At 47.7% G+C, this 15,079-nt stretch overlaps 1 protein-coding gene across 1 annotated transcript in view; it reads right to left on the bottom strand.

Moving 5' to 3' along the window:
• The window catches only part of tnfaip8l3 (tumor necrosis factor, alpha-induced protein 8-like 3), a 31,598-nt gene extending 17,091 nt beyond the window's left edge, over window positions 1–14,507 (bottom strand). The window contains exon 1 of the mRNA XM_038992579.1: window positions 14,069–14,507. Coding sequence (XP_038848507.1) covers window positions 14,069–14,114 — 46 coding nt within the window. The 5' untranslated portion in view covers window positions 14,115–14,507. The remainder of the gene's footprint in view (window positions 1–14,068) is intronic.
• Window positions 14,508–15,079: the final 572 nt, after the last annotated feature.

Raw genomic sequence — 15,079 nt, forward strand, 5'->3', positions numbered from 1 at the left:
GGTGGGGCTCAAGCTGCATCCCTGTCTCACCCCACGACCCTGTGGAAAGAAATGTGTGTGTTTTTTGCCAATTTTAACCGCACACTTGTTGTTTGTGTACATGGATGTTATAATGTCAAATGTTGTTCCCCCCAACACCCCTTTCCATCAATTTGTATAGCAGACCCTTATGCCAAATTGAGTTAAAAGCTTTTTCTTTTTAAATCAACAAAACACGAGAAGACTTTACCTTTGTTTTGGTTTGTTTGTTTGTCAATTAGGGTGTGCAGGGTGAATACGTGGTCTGTTGTATGGTTATTTGGTAGAAAGCCAATTTGACATTTGCTCAGTACATTGTTTTCATTGAGGAAATGTATGGGTCTGCTGTTAATGATAATGCAGAGGATTTTCCCAAGGTTGCTTTTGACGCATATCCCACGGTAGTTATTGGGGTCAAATGTGTCTCCACTTTTGTGGATTGGGGTGATCAGTCCTTGGTTCCAAATATTGTGGAAGATGCCAGAGCTAAGGATGACGTGAAAGAGTTTAAGTATAGCAAACTGTTTAACATCTCTCTCTATCTCTCTCTCTCTCTCTTTCTCCCTCTGGGACTCCATCAGTAATCAGTCTGAGATGGTGGCTTGTCATTGCAACTGAAGAACTGTGTGTTTGTGTTTGTGTGGTTAGCTCCCTGTGGAGCTGAGATAGGGAGGGATGATCATATCCCTTTTGACTGACTGATGAGCCATAGGCCTGAAAGCCTATCACAGTTTGAGTCACAAAGAAATGGAGAGAGAGGAGAAAGAGAGAAAGAGAGAGAGAGAGAGAGAGAGAGGGGGATAGAGGGAGTGTGAGAGAGAGCGAAGGAGAGAGAGAGTGGGGGGAGAGGGAGAGAGAGAGAGAGGGAGGGTAGAGAGAGGGAGAGTAGAGAGAGAGGGAGAGTAGAGAGAGAGAGATAGAAAGAGAGAGACAGAGAAAGAGGTAGAGAGAGAGATAGAAAGAGAGAGAGAGAGAGACTAATAGCATGTCATAGCTTCCCTTGGTCCTCACCTCTAAGATCATTCACTTACTCCGACACAGAGAGATAAAAAGAGAGGAAGAGTCAGAGAGAAAGGGAGAGAAACGGGGAGAGAACTGTGACCTCTGGATGGAACATTCACCCTCTCTGTCTTTTCTTGTCTAACCTCACCTTCTCCGTCCTCTCTAGAGAGAAGAAGAGAGGGAGGGCGAGAGACTCAAAGGCTTTTGTAGGACTAGTGTGCGTGTGTGTGTGTGTGTGTGTGTGTGTGTGTGTGTGTGTGTGTGTGTGTGTGTGTGTGTGTGTGTGTGTGTGTGTGTGCGTGCGTGCATGCGCATACGTTTGTGTGTGTAATGATAAATTGTGACGGATCCTAATAAAAAAGAGGGGTTTAAAACGTTAGTCCTCTCCTCTCCTCTCCTCTCCTCTCCTCTCCTCTCCTCTCCTCTCCTCTCCTCTCCTCTCCTCTCCTCTCCTCTCCTCTCCTCTCCTCTCCTCTCCTCTCCTCTCCTCTCTCTGGCCTGAAACACACACAGAGAACAGTTTTTCCATCTGAAAAACTGTCCCTTCTCTATAACTATAAAGGGAAAGAGAGGTTTTTGTTTCTTGTCTTTTTCACTTGCTTCGGCAATATAAACAAATATTTCCCATGCCAATAAAGCCCATTTGAATTTAATCAATTAAAAGAGAGAGTGAAAAAGAGAGAGAGAGAGATGGAAAGGCAGATGAAAGATAAACTAATGGAAAGGGAGAAAGAGAGAGAGTGAAAAAAGAGAGAGAGAGATGGAAAGGCAGATGAAAGATAAACTAATGGAAAGGGAGAAAGAGAGAGTGAAAAAAAGAGGAATGGAGACAGTGATGGGAAAAGAAAGGGTGATAAAAATGGACAGGGAAAGGAAAGGAGAGAGGGAAAGGAGGGAGAGAGGTATGCAGAGAGGAATGAACTAGCTCTCTTTAGCATTGAGTATTCTGTCCTGCAGTCTGGTCTGTCTTCAATCTATATGGGGTCATTGAGGTCAGGCTGTCTGTAATTCTCTTTCTTTCTCTTTTTTCTCTCTATTCTCTATTTCTCTCTTTCCCTTTTCTCTCTTCCCCTCTTCTCTTTCTTTCTTTCTTTCTCTCTACTTCTTCTAAACTTTTTCTCATCTCTCTGCATTCTAGGTGCCCCAGCAGGTGAGCTCTTCTCTCCTTCAGATTCATAGAAGACGAGAAAGAGAAATGGGGGAAGGAGGGCGGAAGGAGATAGTGAGAGAGTGAAAGAGGGAGAGTGAGAGAATGAAAGAAAGAGGTTTTCCGGTCGCAGAGTCTTCTCTAGTCTTCCCCTCAGCCAAGACTCAGCATGGAGTGGCTTCAATGACCAAAACACCACCACAGCCAACTCTCTCTCTCTCTCTCTCTCTCTCTCTCTCTCTCTCTCTCTCTCTCTCTCTCTCTCTCTCTCTCTCTCTCTCTCTCTCTCGCTTCCTCACTCTCTCTCTCTCTCTCTCTCTCTCTCGCTTCCTCACTCTCTCTCTCTCTCGCTCAATTGAATTAAATTCAAGTGGGTCTTTATTGGAATGGGGAACATGTGTTTACATTGCAAGTGAAATAGACAGTACACCGTAATGAAGTAAACAATCATAAATAAAGTAAACATTACACTCACAAAAGTTTCAAAAGAATAGAGACATTTCAAATGTAATATTATTGGCTATGTACAGTGTTGTAACAATGTGCATAAAGTTAAAGTACGAAAGGAAAACAAATAAACAGATAAATATAAGTTGTATTTACAATGGTGTTTGTACTCCACTGGTTGCCCTTCTCGTATAGCAACAGGTCACAAATATTGCTGCTGTGATGGCACACTGTGGTATTTCACCCTGTAGATATGGGAGTTTATCAACATTTGATTTGCTTTTGAATTCTTTGTGGGTTTGTTTAATCTGAGGGAAATATGTGTCTCTGATATGGTCATACATTTGGCAGGAGGTTATGAAGTGCAGCTCAGTTTCTACCTCACTTTGTGGCCAGTGGGCACAAAGAGAGCCAGGTCTGTGTATGGTGGCCTCTCCCAATAGAAAGGCTATGGTCAATGAGTCTGTACGTAGTCAAAGTCAGGTATTCTGCCACTGTGCTCTCTGTTTAGGGCCAGAAAGCATTCCAGTTAGCTCCGTTTTTTGGTTAATTCTTTCCAATGAGTCAAGTAAATATTTTTTTTGTTTTCTCATGACTTGGTTGGGTCTCTCTCTCTCTCTCTCTCTCGCTCTCTCTCTATCTCTCTCTCTCTCTCTCTCTGACAACTCTTCCCCATAACCTTGGCCCATTTGTTTGTTTACTAGTTCATTCAGAGAGCTGAGGTAAAAGAGAGGAGCTGAGTGAATCTAAAGCCAGTAATTCGCACTGTCTCAGACACATCCTGGTCTAAAAGGCCCAGTGAGTTCAGTGGCTTTTTGTGAAACTAAAACATTTGTTAGTGTCAATGTGCATTTGATTACTTTTTTGGGTTAGGGTTTGGGAGGCCTGTGAAAATGTGAAAGAGCTGGATCTACTATTATATGTGTGTGTCTCTCTTTCTATCTCACTCTCTATGTTTCTCTCTCTCTATCTCACTCTCTATGTTTCTCTCTCTCTTTCTATCTCACTCTCTATGTTTCTCTCTCTCTATCTCACTCTCTATGTTTCTCTCTCTCTATCTCACTCTCTATGTTTCTCTCTCTCTATCTCACTCTCTATGTTTCTCTCTCTCTTTCTCTCTATCTCGTTCTCTATGTTTCTTTCTCTCTTTGTCTCTCTCTATCTCGCTCTCTATGTTTCTCTCTCTCTCTATCTCACTCTCTCTTTCTCTCTCTATCTCACTCTCTATGTTTCTCTCTCTCTCTATCTCACTCTCTCTTTCTCTCTCTATCTCACTCTCTATGTTTCTCTCTCTCTATCTCGTCCTCTATGTTTCTTTCTCTCTTTCTCTCTCTCTATCTCGCTCTCTATGTTTCTCTCTCTATATCTCACTCTCTATGTTTCTCTCTCTCTTTATATCTCACTCTCTATGTTTCTCTCTCTCTTTCTCTCTATGTTTCTCTCTCTCTTTGTCTCTCTCTCTTTCTCTCTCTCTATCTCACTCTCTATGTTTCTCTCTCTCTATCTCGCTGTCTTTCCATGGGTGTGTGTGTCTTTAATTCCATCAGAGTGTGTTGTAGATGCACAGCTGGTCAAAGCCTCAGGAGAGACTGGCACCATCCCTGACCATGAGCTCTATGAAGGACACACGCACACACGCACGCACGCACGCACGCACGCACGCACGCACGCACGCACGCACGCACGCACACACACACACACACACACACACACACACACACATACACACACATACACACACACAGAGCCTTGGGTCTGTCAGGGTCTGTTGAGTTCCTCTGATGTGTATGTTAACCACATGGTGGATCTGAGAGAGGAGACAGGAGAGTTCCAGATCCAATGGTATACATTACTGTAGTGATTTTAACAAACAGTGACAGTGCAACGCCCTTTGCGGGTCTCCATCCTCGGTTTCCCAGCCCAAATAGGCAGACATGCTAACCACTGCTCCAATAAGGGTTCATGATTTAAAGGCTAATTACAAAACAATAGTCAGTAATATAGTTGTATAGTCATACTGTGTGAGTTATGATATAGTGTACTACTTTTGACTAGAGCACTTTGACTAGAGCACTTTGACTAGAGCACTTTGTCCAGAGCACTTTGACTAGAGCACTTTGTCCAGAGCACTTTGACTAGAGCACTTTGACTAGAGCACTTTGACTAGAGCACTTTGACTAGAGCACTTTGTCCAGAGCACTTTGTCCAGAGCACTTTGACTAGAGCACTTTGACTAGAGCACTTTGACCAGAGCACTTTGTCCAGAGCACTTTGACTAGAGCACTTTGACCAGAGCACTTTGACTATAGCACTTTGACTAGAGCACTTTGACTAGAGCACTTTGACTAGAGGAATTTGACCAGAGCACTTTGACCAGAGCACTTTGACTAGAGCACTTTGTCTAGAGCACTTTGATTAGAGCACTTTGTCCAGAGCACTTTGATTAGAGCACTTTGACTATAGCACTTTGACTAGAGCACTTTGACTAGAGCACTTTGACTAGAGCACTTTGACCAGAGCACTTTGACCAGAGCACTTTGACTAGAGCACTTTGTCCAGAGCACTTTGACTAGAGCACTTTGTCCAGAGCACTTTGATTAGAGCACTTTGACTAGAGGAATTTGACCAGAGCACTTTGACCAGAGCACTAGTGGATCAGTTAGGCTTTACTAACAGGCATCAGTCCCATCAGGCATCAGTCCTACTCCAGTGTTGGTTTGGGACTGCTGCTATAGTCAGTCTGGCTGCCATACCACTGACTAACCAACTACACTAGGCCTGGAGGAAATGACTGTGGTTCACACACACACACACACACACACACACACACACACACACACACACACACACACACGCACACACACACACAAACACACACAGACACGCACACTCACAAAGAGATTACTGCGGTTCCATCGGACAGCCCGGCTCCGCAACGTCCACAGCCAATGATGTCATCCGGGTGTGAAAAGCAAGATCAGTGTGTGTGTGTGTGTTTCCTGTGACCTATAAGTGAAGACTAATTCCATGTTTCAGTAAGGGGTCTGCCTCTTTAAACTGAATAAGATGGGCGATTCTAACTGACTCAGACCATGGAATGCATAAACAGAGACACACACTTCAGGCCCTGCTGCGAGGTGCGCTGGTGTTTATGACCTAAACTCTTCTTTTACTGCAACTAGAGGAAAAATCACTTTTTCCTGAGTCGTCTTTTCCAGTCAGGGCCTCCCTCCATCTCTCTTTCTTTTCCTGAGTCGTCTTTTCCAGTCAGGGCCTCCCTCCATCTCTCTTTCTTTTCCTGAGTCGTCTTTTCCAGTCAGGGACTCCCTCCATCTCTCTTTCTTTTCCTGAGTCATCTTTTCCAGTCAGGGCCTCCCTCCATCTCTCTTTCTTTTCCTGAGTCGTCTTTTCCAGTCAGGGCCTCCCTCCATCTCTCTTTCTTTTCCTGAGTCGTCTTTTCCAGTCAGGGCCTCCCTCCATATCTCTCTCTTTTCCTGAGTCGTCTTTTCCAGTCAGGGCCTCCCTCCATCTCTCTTTCTTTTCCTGAGTCGTCTTTTCCAGTCAGGGCCTCCCTCCATCTCTCTTTCTTTTCCTGAGTCGTCTTTTCCAGTCAGGGCCTCCCTCCATCTCTCTCTCTTTTCCTGAGTCGTCTTTTCCAGTCAGGGCCTCCCTCCATCTCTCTTTCTTTTCCTGAGTCGTCTTTTCCAGTCAGGGCCTCCCTCCATCTCGCTTTCTTTTCCTGAGTCGTCTTTTCCAGTCAGGGACTCCCTCCATCTCTCTCTCTTTTCCTGAGTCGTCTTTTCCAGTCAGGGCCTCCCTCCATCTCTCTTTCTTTTTCTGAGTCGTCTTTTCCAGTCAGGGCCTCCCTCCATCTCTCTTTCTTTTCCTGAGTCGTCTTTTCCAGTCAGGGCCTCCCTCCATATCTCTCTCTTTTCCTGAGTCGTCTTTTCCAGTCAGGGCCTCCCTCCATCTCTCTTTCTTTTCCTGAGTCGTCTTTACCAGTCAGGGCCTACCTCCATCTCTCTCTCTTTTCCTGAGTCGTCTTTTCCAGTCAGGGCCTCCCTCCATCTCTCTTTCTTTTCCTGAGTCGTCTTTTCCAGTCAGGGCCTCCCTCCATCTCGCTTTCTTTTCCTGAGTCGTCTTTTCCAGTCAGGGCCTCCCTCCATCTCTCTTTCTTTTCCTGAGTCGTCTTTTCCAGTCAGGGCCTCCCTCCATCTCGCTTTCTTTTCCTGAGTCGTCTTTTCCAGTCAGGGACTCCCTCCCTCCATCTCTCTCTCTTTTCCTGAGTTGTCTTTACCAGTCAGGGCCTCCCTCCATCTCTCTTTCTTTTCCTGAGTCGTCTTTTCCAGTCAGGGCCTCCCTCCATCTCTCTTTCTTTTCCTGAGTCGTCTTTTCCAGTCAGGGCCTCCCTCCATATCTCTCTCTTTTCCTGAGTCGTCTTTTCCAGTCAGGGCCTCCCTCCATCTCTCTTTCTTTTCCTGAGTCGTCTTTTCCAGTCAGGGCCTCCCTCCATCTCTCTCTTTCTTTTCCTGAGTCGTCTTTTCCAGTCAGGGCCTCCCTCCATCTCTCTCTCTTTTCCTGGGTCGTCTTTTCCAGTCAGGGCCTCCCTCCATCTCTCTTTCTTTTCCTGAGTCGTCTTTTCCAGTCAGGGCCTCCCTCCATCTCTCTCTCTTTTCCTGAGTCGTCTTTTCCAGTCAGGGCCTCCCTCCATCTCTCTTTCTTTTCCTGAGTCGTCTTTTCCAGTCAGGGCCTCCCTCCATCTCTCTCTCTTTTCCTCTCTCTCTCTCTTTTCCTGAGTTTGAAAGATTTTCCAGCTTCCAGCTTCTAGATTTTGGCAATGTATGTGCATGTGTGTTTAAGGGTGTGTTTGTGGGAAGGGAGAAGAGTGTTTGGGCTACAAGAGGGATAACGTGTGTGAAGGGCAGTAAATGGATGTGTGCCATGGGAAAGGTATGTGTGTGTGAGAGAGAGAGAGAGAGAGAGAGAGCGAGAGAGAGAGAGAGAGAGAGAGAGAGAGAGAGAGAGAGAGAGAGAGAGAGAGAGAGAGAGAGAGAGAGAGAGAGAGAGAGAGAGAGAGAGAGAGAGAGAGAGAGAGAGACAGGGTAGTCCAGTGAGTTCACAGGGCCCAGGGGAGTAGATAGGAGTCAATAGACCATAGAGAGAGAAATATACCACAGCTATGACCATACCCAGAACCAAACATGTCCTCCCCTTCTCCCCTCTCCTCCCCTTCTCCCCTCTCCTACCCTCTCCTCCCCTCTCCTACCTACTGTATTAACAGACAGTATTATGGTTGTTTGAGCTTTGTTCAGGCATAATTCCCTCTAAAAAGAGAAGCATTTGAATGAAAGATCACAGCTTTAGACACTAGCCTCTGCTTTGAGCAAGATTAAAATGCCAGCGAGAGAGATAGATAAAGATATGGGTAGAAGAGGGGGGGCGAGAGAGAGATATAGAGAAAGAGAGAGAGAGAGACAGGCGACAGGAGAAAGGAGAAAGAGAGTTAGAGAGAGGGGGGTGGTAGAGAGTCACAAAAGGAAGAAAGAGAGAGTCAGTGAGATGTGGGGAGAGTGAGAGAAAGAGTGACTAAAGAGAGAGAGGAGAGAGAGAGAGTCAGTGAGATGGGGGGAGAGTGAGAGAAAGAGTGACTAAAGAGAGAGAGGAGAGAGTCAGTGAGAGAGGGGGAGAGTGAGAGAAAGAGTGACTAAAGAGAGAGAGGAGAGAGAGAGAGTCAGTGAGATGGGGGGAGAGTGAGAGAAAGAGTGACTAAAGAGAGAGAGGAGAGAGTCAGTGAGAGAGGGGGAGAGTGAGAGAAAGAGTGACTAAAGAGAGAGAGGAGAGAGAGAGTCAGTGAGAGAGCAGGAGAGTGAGAATGCTGTAGGCTTTAAGGATATCCTAATGCCTCCAGCACAGTAAGCTTCTGTCTCCCCAAACAATTTTAAAAACCAGACCAAACCTAAACATGGCCCTTCACACAGGTCTCAGAGGGGTTAGGGGTCCTGTGACTGAAGACAAACCACGACATTAGAGATATGGTAAAGAACAGGGGACTTTCAGACATAGGGAGCTATACTGAGGACACCACCTGATGTTGTATATTACAGCATGTGCCAGCATTACTATGAAAACAGGCCTTCTGAAAGTACTCCTATGATTAATGTGTCACGCCCTGACCTTAGAGATCCTTTTTATGTCTCTATTTTGGTTGGTCAGGGCATGAGTTTGGGTGGGCATTCTATATTGTGTTCTATGTTGTCTACTTCTATGTGTTTGGCCGGGTGTGGTTCTCAATCAGAGGCAGCTGTCTATCGTTGTCTCTGATTGAGAACCATACTTAGGTATCCTTTTCCCACCTGTGTTTGTGGGTAGTTGTTTTCTGTTTTGTGTGTCTTCACCTAACAGAACTGTTTCGTTTTCGTTCACTCTCGTTGTTATTTTGTTTAGTGTTCAGTTTTGAATGAAATGATAATATGAACACTTACCACGCTGCGTGTTGGTCTCCTCCATTAGACGATCGTTACATAATGCTACCAGTTCTCACAATCTCATGTCACAATTAGACGTCCATCCACGTTTCTCAAACATCACATTTGGAAGTTGTTCCAAACGTCAAATTTCTAAGTGTTCAAGGTTAAGTTTAGGCATGAACTCTGAATTTTTAATGTTAGGGTTAAGTTCAGACATTAACTCCACATTTTCTCAAGGTTAGGCATTAACTCTGAATGGTTAAGGTTAGGGTTACGGTTTGGGATAGGCTTAAAAAAAATACATTGAAAGAAGACTTTCTATCGCTGGATTGGAACTCATGGAATCAGTGGCAGATGCTTACGCCCATCCGCCATCCCTGTCCACCATAGCAAAACACTCACTGTTGCCCCTAGTGGCCGGTTTCCACATCATCTCCCGATATCCTCAGACATGGATGGACGTCCAATACTGACTTGTATCACAAGTGACCTGGCTGGATTAATGATGTGTGTGTGTGTGTGTGTGTGTGTGTGTGTGTGTGTGTGTGTGTGTGTGTGTGTGTGTGTGTGTGTGTGTGTTTGTGTGTGTGTGTGTGTGTGTGTGTGTGTGTGTGTGTGTGTGTGTGTGTGTGTGTGTGTGTGTGTGTGTGTGTGTGTGTGTGTTTGAAGACAGTTGTATTGCCTGAGTAGAATTCTCTGTAGGATCACAGCTACTTAATAAACAGCCATAATGAAAACATACAACGAGAACCTGTCAACCAGGAGCACTAACTTTCTCCTTTCACTGCCACAGTCTTGCCCCTGGACTTTACAACCATAAAACATTCATAGACACACAATACAGATGTAGGATCTTCATTTGAGCCAGTTTGATACACCAGGAAAATAATCCTGCAGTAACAGGAAATGTGAATTATTATGTGGGTTATAATTACTGTAATTTCTTTGTAGGTTTTTTGTTAGGGCAAATAAAATCTGAAATGTTAAAGTGGAAATGACAAACTTTAGATGAATTTAATTAAGATCCTACATCTGTAAGGGTGCGTTCCAAATGGCACCATATTCCCATTTTAGTCCACTACTTTGACCAAGGCCTATTGAGCTCTGGTCAAAAGTAGTGTGCTATATAGGGAATAGGGCCCTGGTCTAAAGTAGTGTGTTATATAGGGAATAGGGTTCCATTTGGGATGCACATTATGTGTAAATATTGATCTCTGTATTGGAACGTAAGACGAGAGCAACACTCTGTCCATGTAGTCAAACAGAACCTGTCTGTTAAATATTGATGTATCCTCTGAGAGGATGACTTGAGGGGAGGAGAGTACAGAGGAGGTCCCTAGTAGATGTGTTGATTATTATAACTGTCACGTTCCTGACCTATTTCTGTTAGTTTGTTATATGTGTTAGTTGGTCAGGACGTGAGTTTGGGTGGGCATTCTATGTTTTCTGTTTCTATGTTGGTTTATGGGTTGCCTGGTATGGCTCTTAATTAGAGGCAGGTGTTTGGCGTTCCTCTAATTAAGAGTCATATTTAGGTAGGTGTTTTCACAGTGTTCGTTGTGGGTGGTTGTCTCCTGTGTCAGTGTTTGTCGCACCATACGGGACTGTTTCGGTTTGTTTGTTCATCGTTAATTTATGTGTAGGCTATTTTCCCTGTTCGTGCGTTATTCGTGTTATGTGAGTCCGTCGTCCAGGTCTGTCTACACCGTTTGTTGTTTTGTTAGTTTATTAGTCAAGTTCGTGTTTTCGTGTTATTCTTTAATAAATTATGTCTTCAAACTCCGCTGCGCCTTGGTTCCCTCAATACTCCTCCTTTTCGGTTGAAGAGGAGGAGGACCACCGTTACAGAACCACCCACCGATCCAGAACCAAGCGGCGTGAATTCGAGCAGGAATATACACAGGACTACTGGACTTGGGAGGACGAGCTGGATGGTAAAGGTCCTTGGGCTCAACCAGGGGAATATCGCCGCCCCAAAGCTGAGCTCGAGGCAGCGAAAGCAGAGAGGCGGAGATATGAGGAGGCAGCAAGGAAGCAAGGCTGGAGACCGGAAAATCAAGCCCAAAACCGGTGTTATGAGGGGACGCGTCTTGCACGGAAGCCTGTGAGTACCACCCAAAAATTTCTTGGGGGGGGGCTAAGAGGTAGTGGGCCAAGGGCAGGTAGGAGACCTGCGCCCACTTCCCAGGCTTACCGTGGAGAGCGGGAGTACGGGCAGGCGCCGTGTTACGCAGTAGAGCGCACGGTGTCTCCTGTACGAGTGCATAGCCCAGTGCGGGTTATTCCACCTCCCTGCACTGGTAGGGCTAGATTGGGCATTGAGCCAGGTGTCATGAGGCCGAAGCTTTACGCATGGTTTCCCCGGTTCGCCTACATAGCCCGGTGCGGGTTATTCCACCTCCCCGCACTGGTCGGGCGACGGGGAGCATTCAACCAGGTAAGGTTGGGCAGGCTCAGTGCTCAAGAGAGCCAGTACGCCTGCACGGTCCGGTATTTCCGGCGCTACCTCCCCGCCCCAGCCCAGTACCACCAGTGCCTACACCACGCACCAGGCTTCCAGTGCGTTTCCAGAGCCCTGTTCCTCCTCCACGCACTCTTCCTATGGTGCGTGTATCCAGTTCGGTGCCTCCAGTTCCGGCAACACGCACTAAGCCTCATGTGCGTCTCCTAAGTCCTGTGCACACTGTTGTTTCTCCCCGTACTCGTCCTGATGTGCGTGCACTCAGCCCGGTGCCACCAGTGCCGGTACCACGCACCAGGAATACAGCACGCTTTGAGAGTTCAGTGTGCCCTGTCCCTGCTCCCCGCACTAGGCTTGAAGTGCGTGTCCTCAGTCAGGTGCCTCCAGTTACGGCACCACGCACCAAGCCTACAGTGCGTCTCAGCCGGCCAGAGTCTGCCGTCTGCCCAACGGCGCATGAACTGCCTGTCTGCCATGAGCCTGCAAAGCTGCCCGTCTGCCATGAGCCTTCCGCCAGACAGGTGCAGTCTGAGCCATCCGTCTCCGCAGCGCCATCTGAGCCATCCGTCTCCCCAGCGCCATCTGAGCCATCCGTCTCCCCAGCGCCGTCTGAGCCATCCGTCTCCCCAGCGCCGTCTGAGCCATCCGTCTCCCCAGCGCCGTCTGAGCCATCCGTCTGTCCTGAGCCATTAGAGCCGCCCGTCTGTCCCGAGCCGTCAGAGCCGATAGTCAGTCAGGAGCCGCTAGAGCCAGTTATCAGTCAGGATCTGCCAGAGCCGCCAACCAGACAGGATCTGCCAGAGCCGCCAACCAGACAGGATCTGCCAGAGCCGTCAGTGAGCCATGAGCGTCCAGAGCCTTCAGCCAGCCATGAGCGTCCAGAGCCGTCAGCGAGCCATGAGCGTCCAGAGCCGTCAGCGAGCCATGAGCGTCCAGAGCCGTCAGCGAGCCATGAGCGTCGAGAGCCGTCAGCCAGCCATGAGCGTCGAGAGCCGTCAGCCAGCCATGAGCGTCGAGAGCCGTCAGCCAGCCATGAGCGTCGAGAGCCGTCAGCCAGCCATGAGCGTCGAGAGCCGTCAGCCAGCCATGAGCGTCGAGAGCCGTCAGCCAGCCATGAGCGTCGAGAGCCGTCAGCCAGCCATGAGCGTCGAGAGCCGTCAGCCAGCCATGAGCGTCCAGAGCCGTTAGCCAGTCATGAGCTGTCCCTTAGCCCGGAGCGGCTATTTACCCAGAACTGCCCCTCAGTCCAGAGCTGTCTCTCTGTCCGGAGCTGCCTTTCAGTCCGGAGTTGCCCCTCTATCCTGATCTCCCTCTCTATCCTGAGCTACCTCTATATCCTGATCTATCCCTCTGTCTTGAGCTATCCCTCTGTCTTGATCTATCCCTCTGTCCCGGTGCTGCCCCTGTTGTTGATGTTACCAAGAGGATTTTGTGGGGGTAAGATGAGGGTGGACATTCATAGGGGGAGATGGAAGCAGGGATTGACTATGGTGGGGTGGGGACCTCGCCCGGAGCCTGAGCCACCACCGTGGTCAGATGCCCACCCAGACCCTCCCCTAGACTTTGTGCTGGTGCGCCCGGAGTTCGCACCTTATGGGGGGGGTTATGTCACGTTCCTGACCTATTTCTGTTAGTTTGTTATATGTGTTAGTTGGTCAGGACGTGAGTTTGGGTGGGCATTCTATGTTTTCTGTTTCTATGTTGGTTTATGGGTTGCCTGGTATGGCTCTTAATTAGAGGCAGGTGTTTGGCGTTCCTCTAATTAAGAGTCATATTTAGGTAGGTGTTTTCACAGTGTTCGTTGTGGGTGGTTGTCTCCTGTGTCAGTGTTTGTCGCACCATACGGGACTGTTTCGGTTTGTTTGTTCATCGTTAATTTATGTGTAGGCTATTTTCCCTGTTCGTGCGTTATTCGTGTTATGTGAGTCCGTCGTCCAGGTCTGTCTACATCGTTTTGTTGTTTTGTTAGTTTATTAGTCAAGTTCGTGTTTTCGTGTTATTCTTTAATAAATTATGTCTTCAAACTCCGCTGCGCCTTGGTTCCCTCAATACTCCTCCTTTTCGGTTGAAGAGGAGGAGGACCACCGTTACAATAACATCTAATAGCTTGACACAAACACAATCATGTACACACAGGCACGTATGTACGTACGCACACACTCACTGACGCACACACACACACACACACACACACACACACACACACACACACGTGTCTCAGCTTGCCTGGCCCGCTAATCATGGCCACGGCTCACACACTGAGCCGGCTTACAGACACACACTGAGCGGAAGGCAGGCTGCAGCTCCGCATGTACAGACCAGAGATAAATAAACACAGGAAAGATCACAGTCCAATCCTAACCTTTTAACCATTAGTGGAAACCTCTACCTACTACAAGTTTGAATAGACACAGAGACACAAACACACACACAAACAAACACACATAGACACATATAAACGCAGCCACATACACAAGCACACAAACACACACACGCACACACACACACATTAGCAAGCAATCTTACCTGGAGAGAGATCCCCCTCACTCTGCTCCCCCGAGTCGGAATCCATTTTCTCCTCCTAAACTCTGGACAGAGAACCTCTTATTCTCTCTCTCTCTCTCTCTCTCTCTCTGTCTCCCTTGCTCTCTTGCTCTCTCTCTCCCACTCTTCCACAGCGAGTTAGCTTTTTCCCCTCTCTCTTTCTCTCGTTTTTTTGTTTCTCTCTCTCGCTTTTCAGAGGCAGTGAAACTCTCCTCTCTGGCTAGAACACAGCAGCTGAGGAGAGAATAGCTGTGACTGGCTGAAAGCCCTGATTTGCTGAGCTGTACCTCTTTTGCTCTTTATTTTTTTGCTCCCTCTTTCACTCTTTCTTTCTCTCTTCTCCCTGGCTCCCTCCCTCACTCGCTAACTGTGCTGACTCCTTCAATATCTCTCTTCCTCTCCTCTACTTTCCTCCTCCTGTCCCTCCTCCCTCCGTCAGTCTGGTCAGTCCCTCCCTCCCTATCTCTCCCTCTCTTTCCTTCCCTCCCTCTCTTTCTCTCTGGGCTTTCACTCTCTGTCACTCTTCCTCAGTGCTCTTAATATCTGTCTTTATTTTCTGTCACACTCCCTTTCTCTCCTCCTGCGCTCACTCTCTCCCCCTCTGCAAGTGCTAACCCCCTCTCTCTACATGCGGTCTCTCTCTCTCTCTCTCTCTCTCTCTGATCATTACGTTATGTGTGCGTTTCACTGTGGGAGAGGAGAAACTGAAGCCAGTAGCAGCAGTAGCTAGTTTTTTCACCACCAGCTCAATCCCCTGCCTTCCCTCTTTCTCCCCCTTCCCCTTCCCTCCTCCCCCTTCCCTCCTCCTCCCCCTTCCCTCCCCCTCCCCCTGCCCTTCTTCCCCTTCCCTCCTCCTCCCCCCTTCCTCCTGGTTATTGGCTCATAGTCAGTCATTAGAGAACCCTGTACCACTCTGACTCACCATGACCAGAAGTCTCTAGCTCGGCTCGAGGGTGAAGGTCCCCCTTCCCTAATCCTAACCTGAATCATTAG

This window comes from Salvelinus namaycush, chromosome 1 (genome assembly GCF_016432855.1).
Source record: "Salvelinus namaycush isolate Seneca chromosome 1, SaNama_1.0, whole genome shotgun sequence".
NCBI classification, from domain to species: Eukaryota; Metazoa; Chordata; class Actinopteri; order Salmoniformes; family Salmonidae; genus Salvelinus; species Salvelinus namaycush.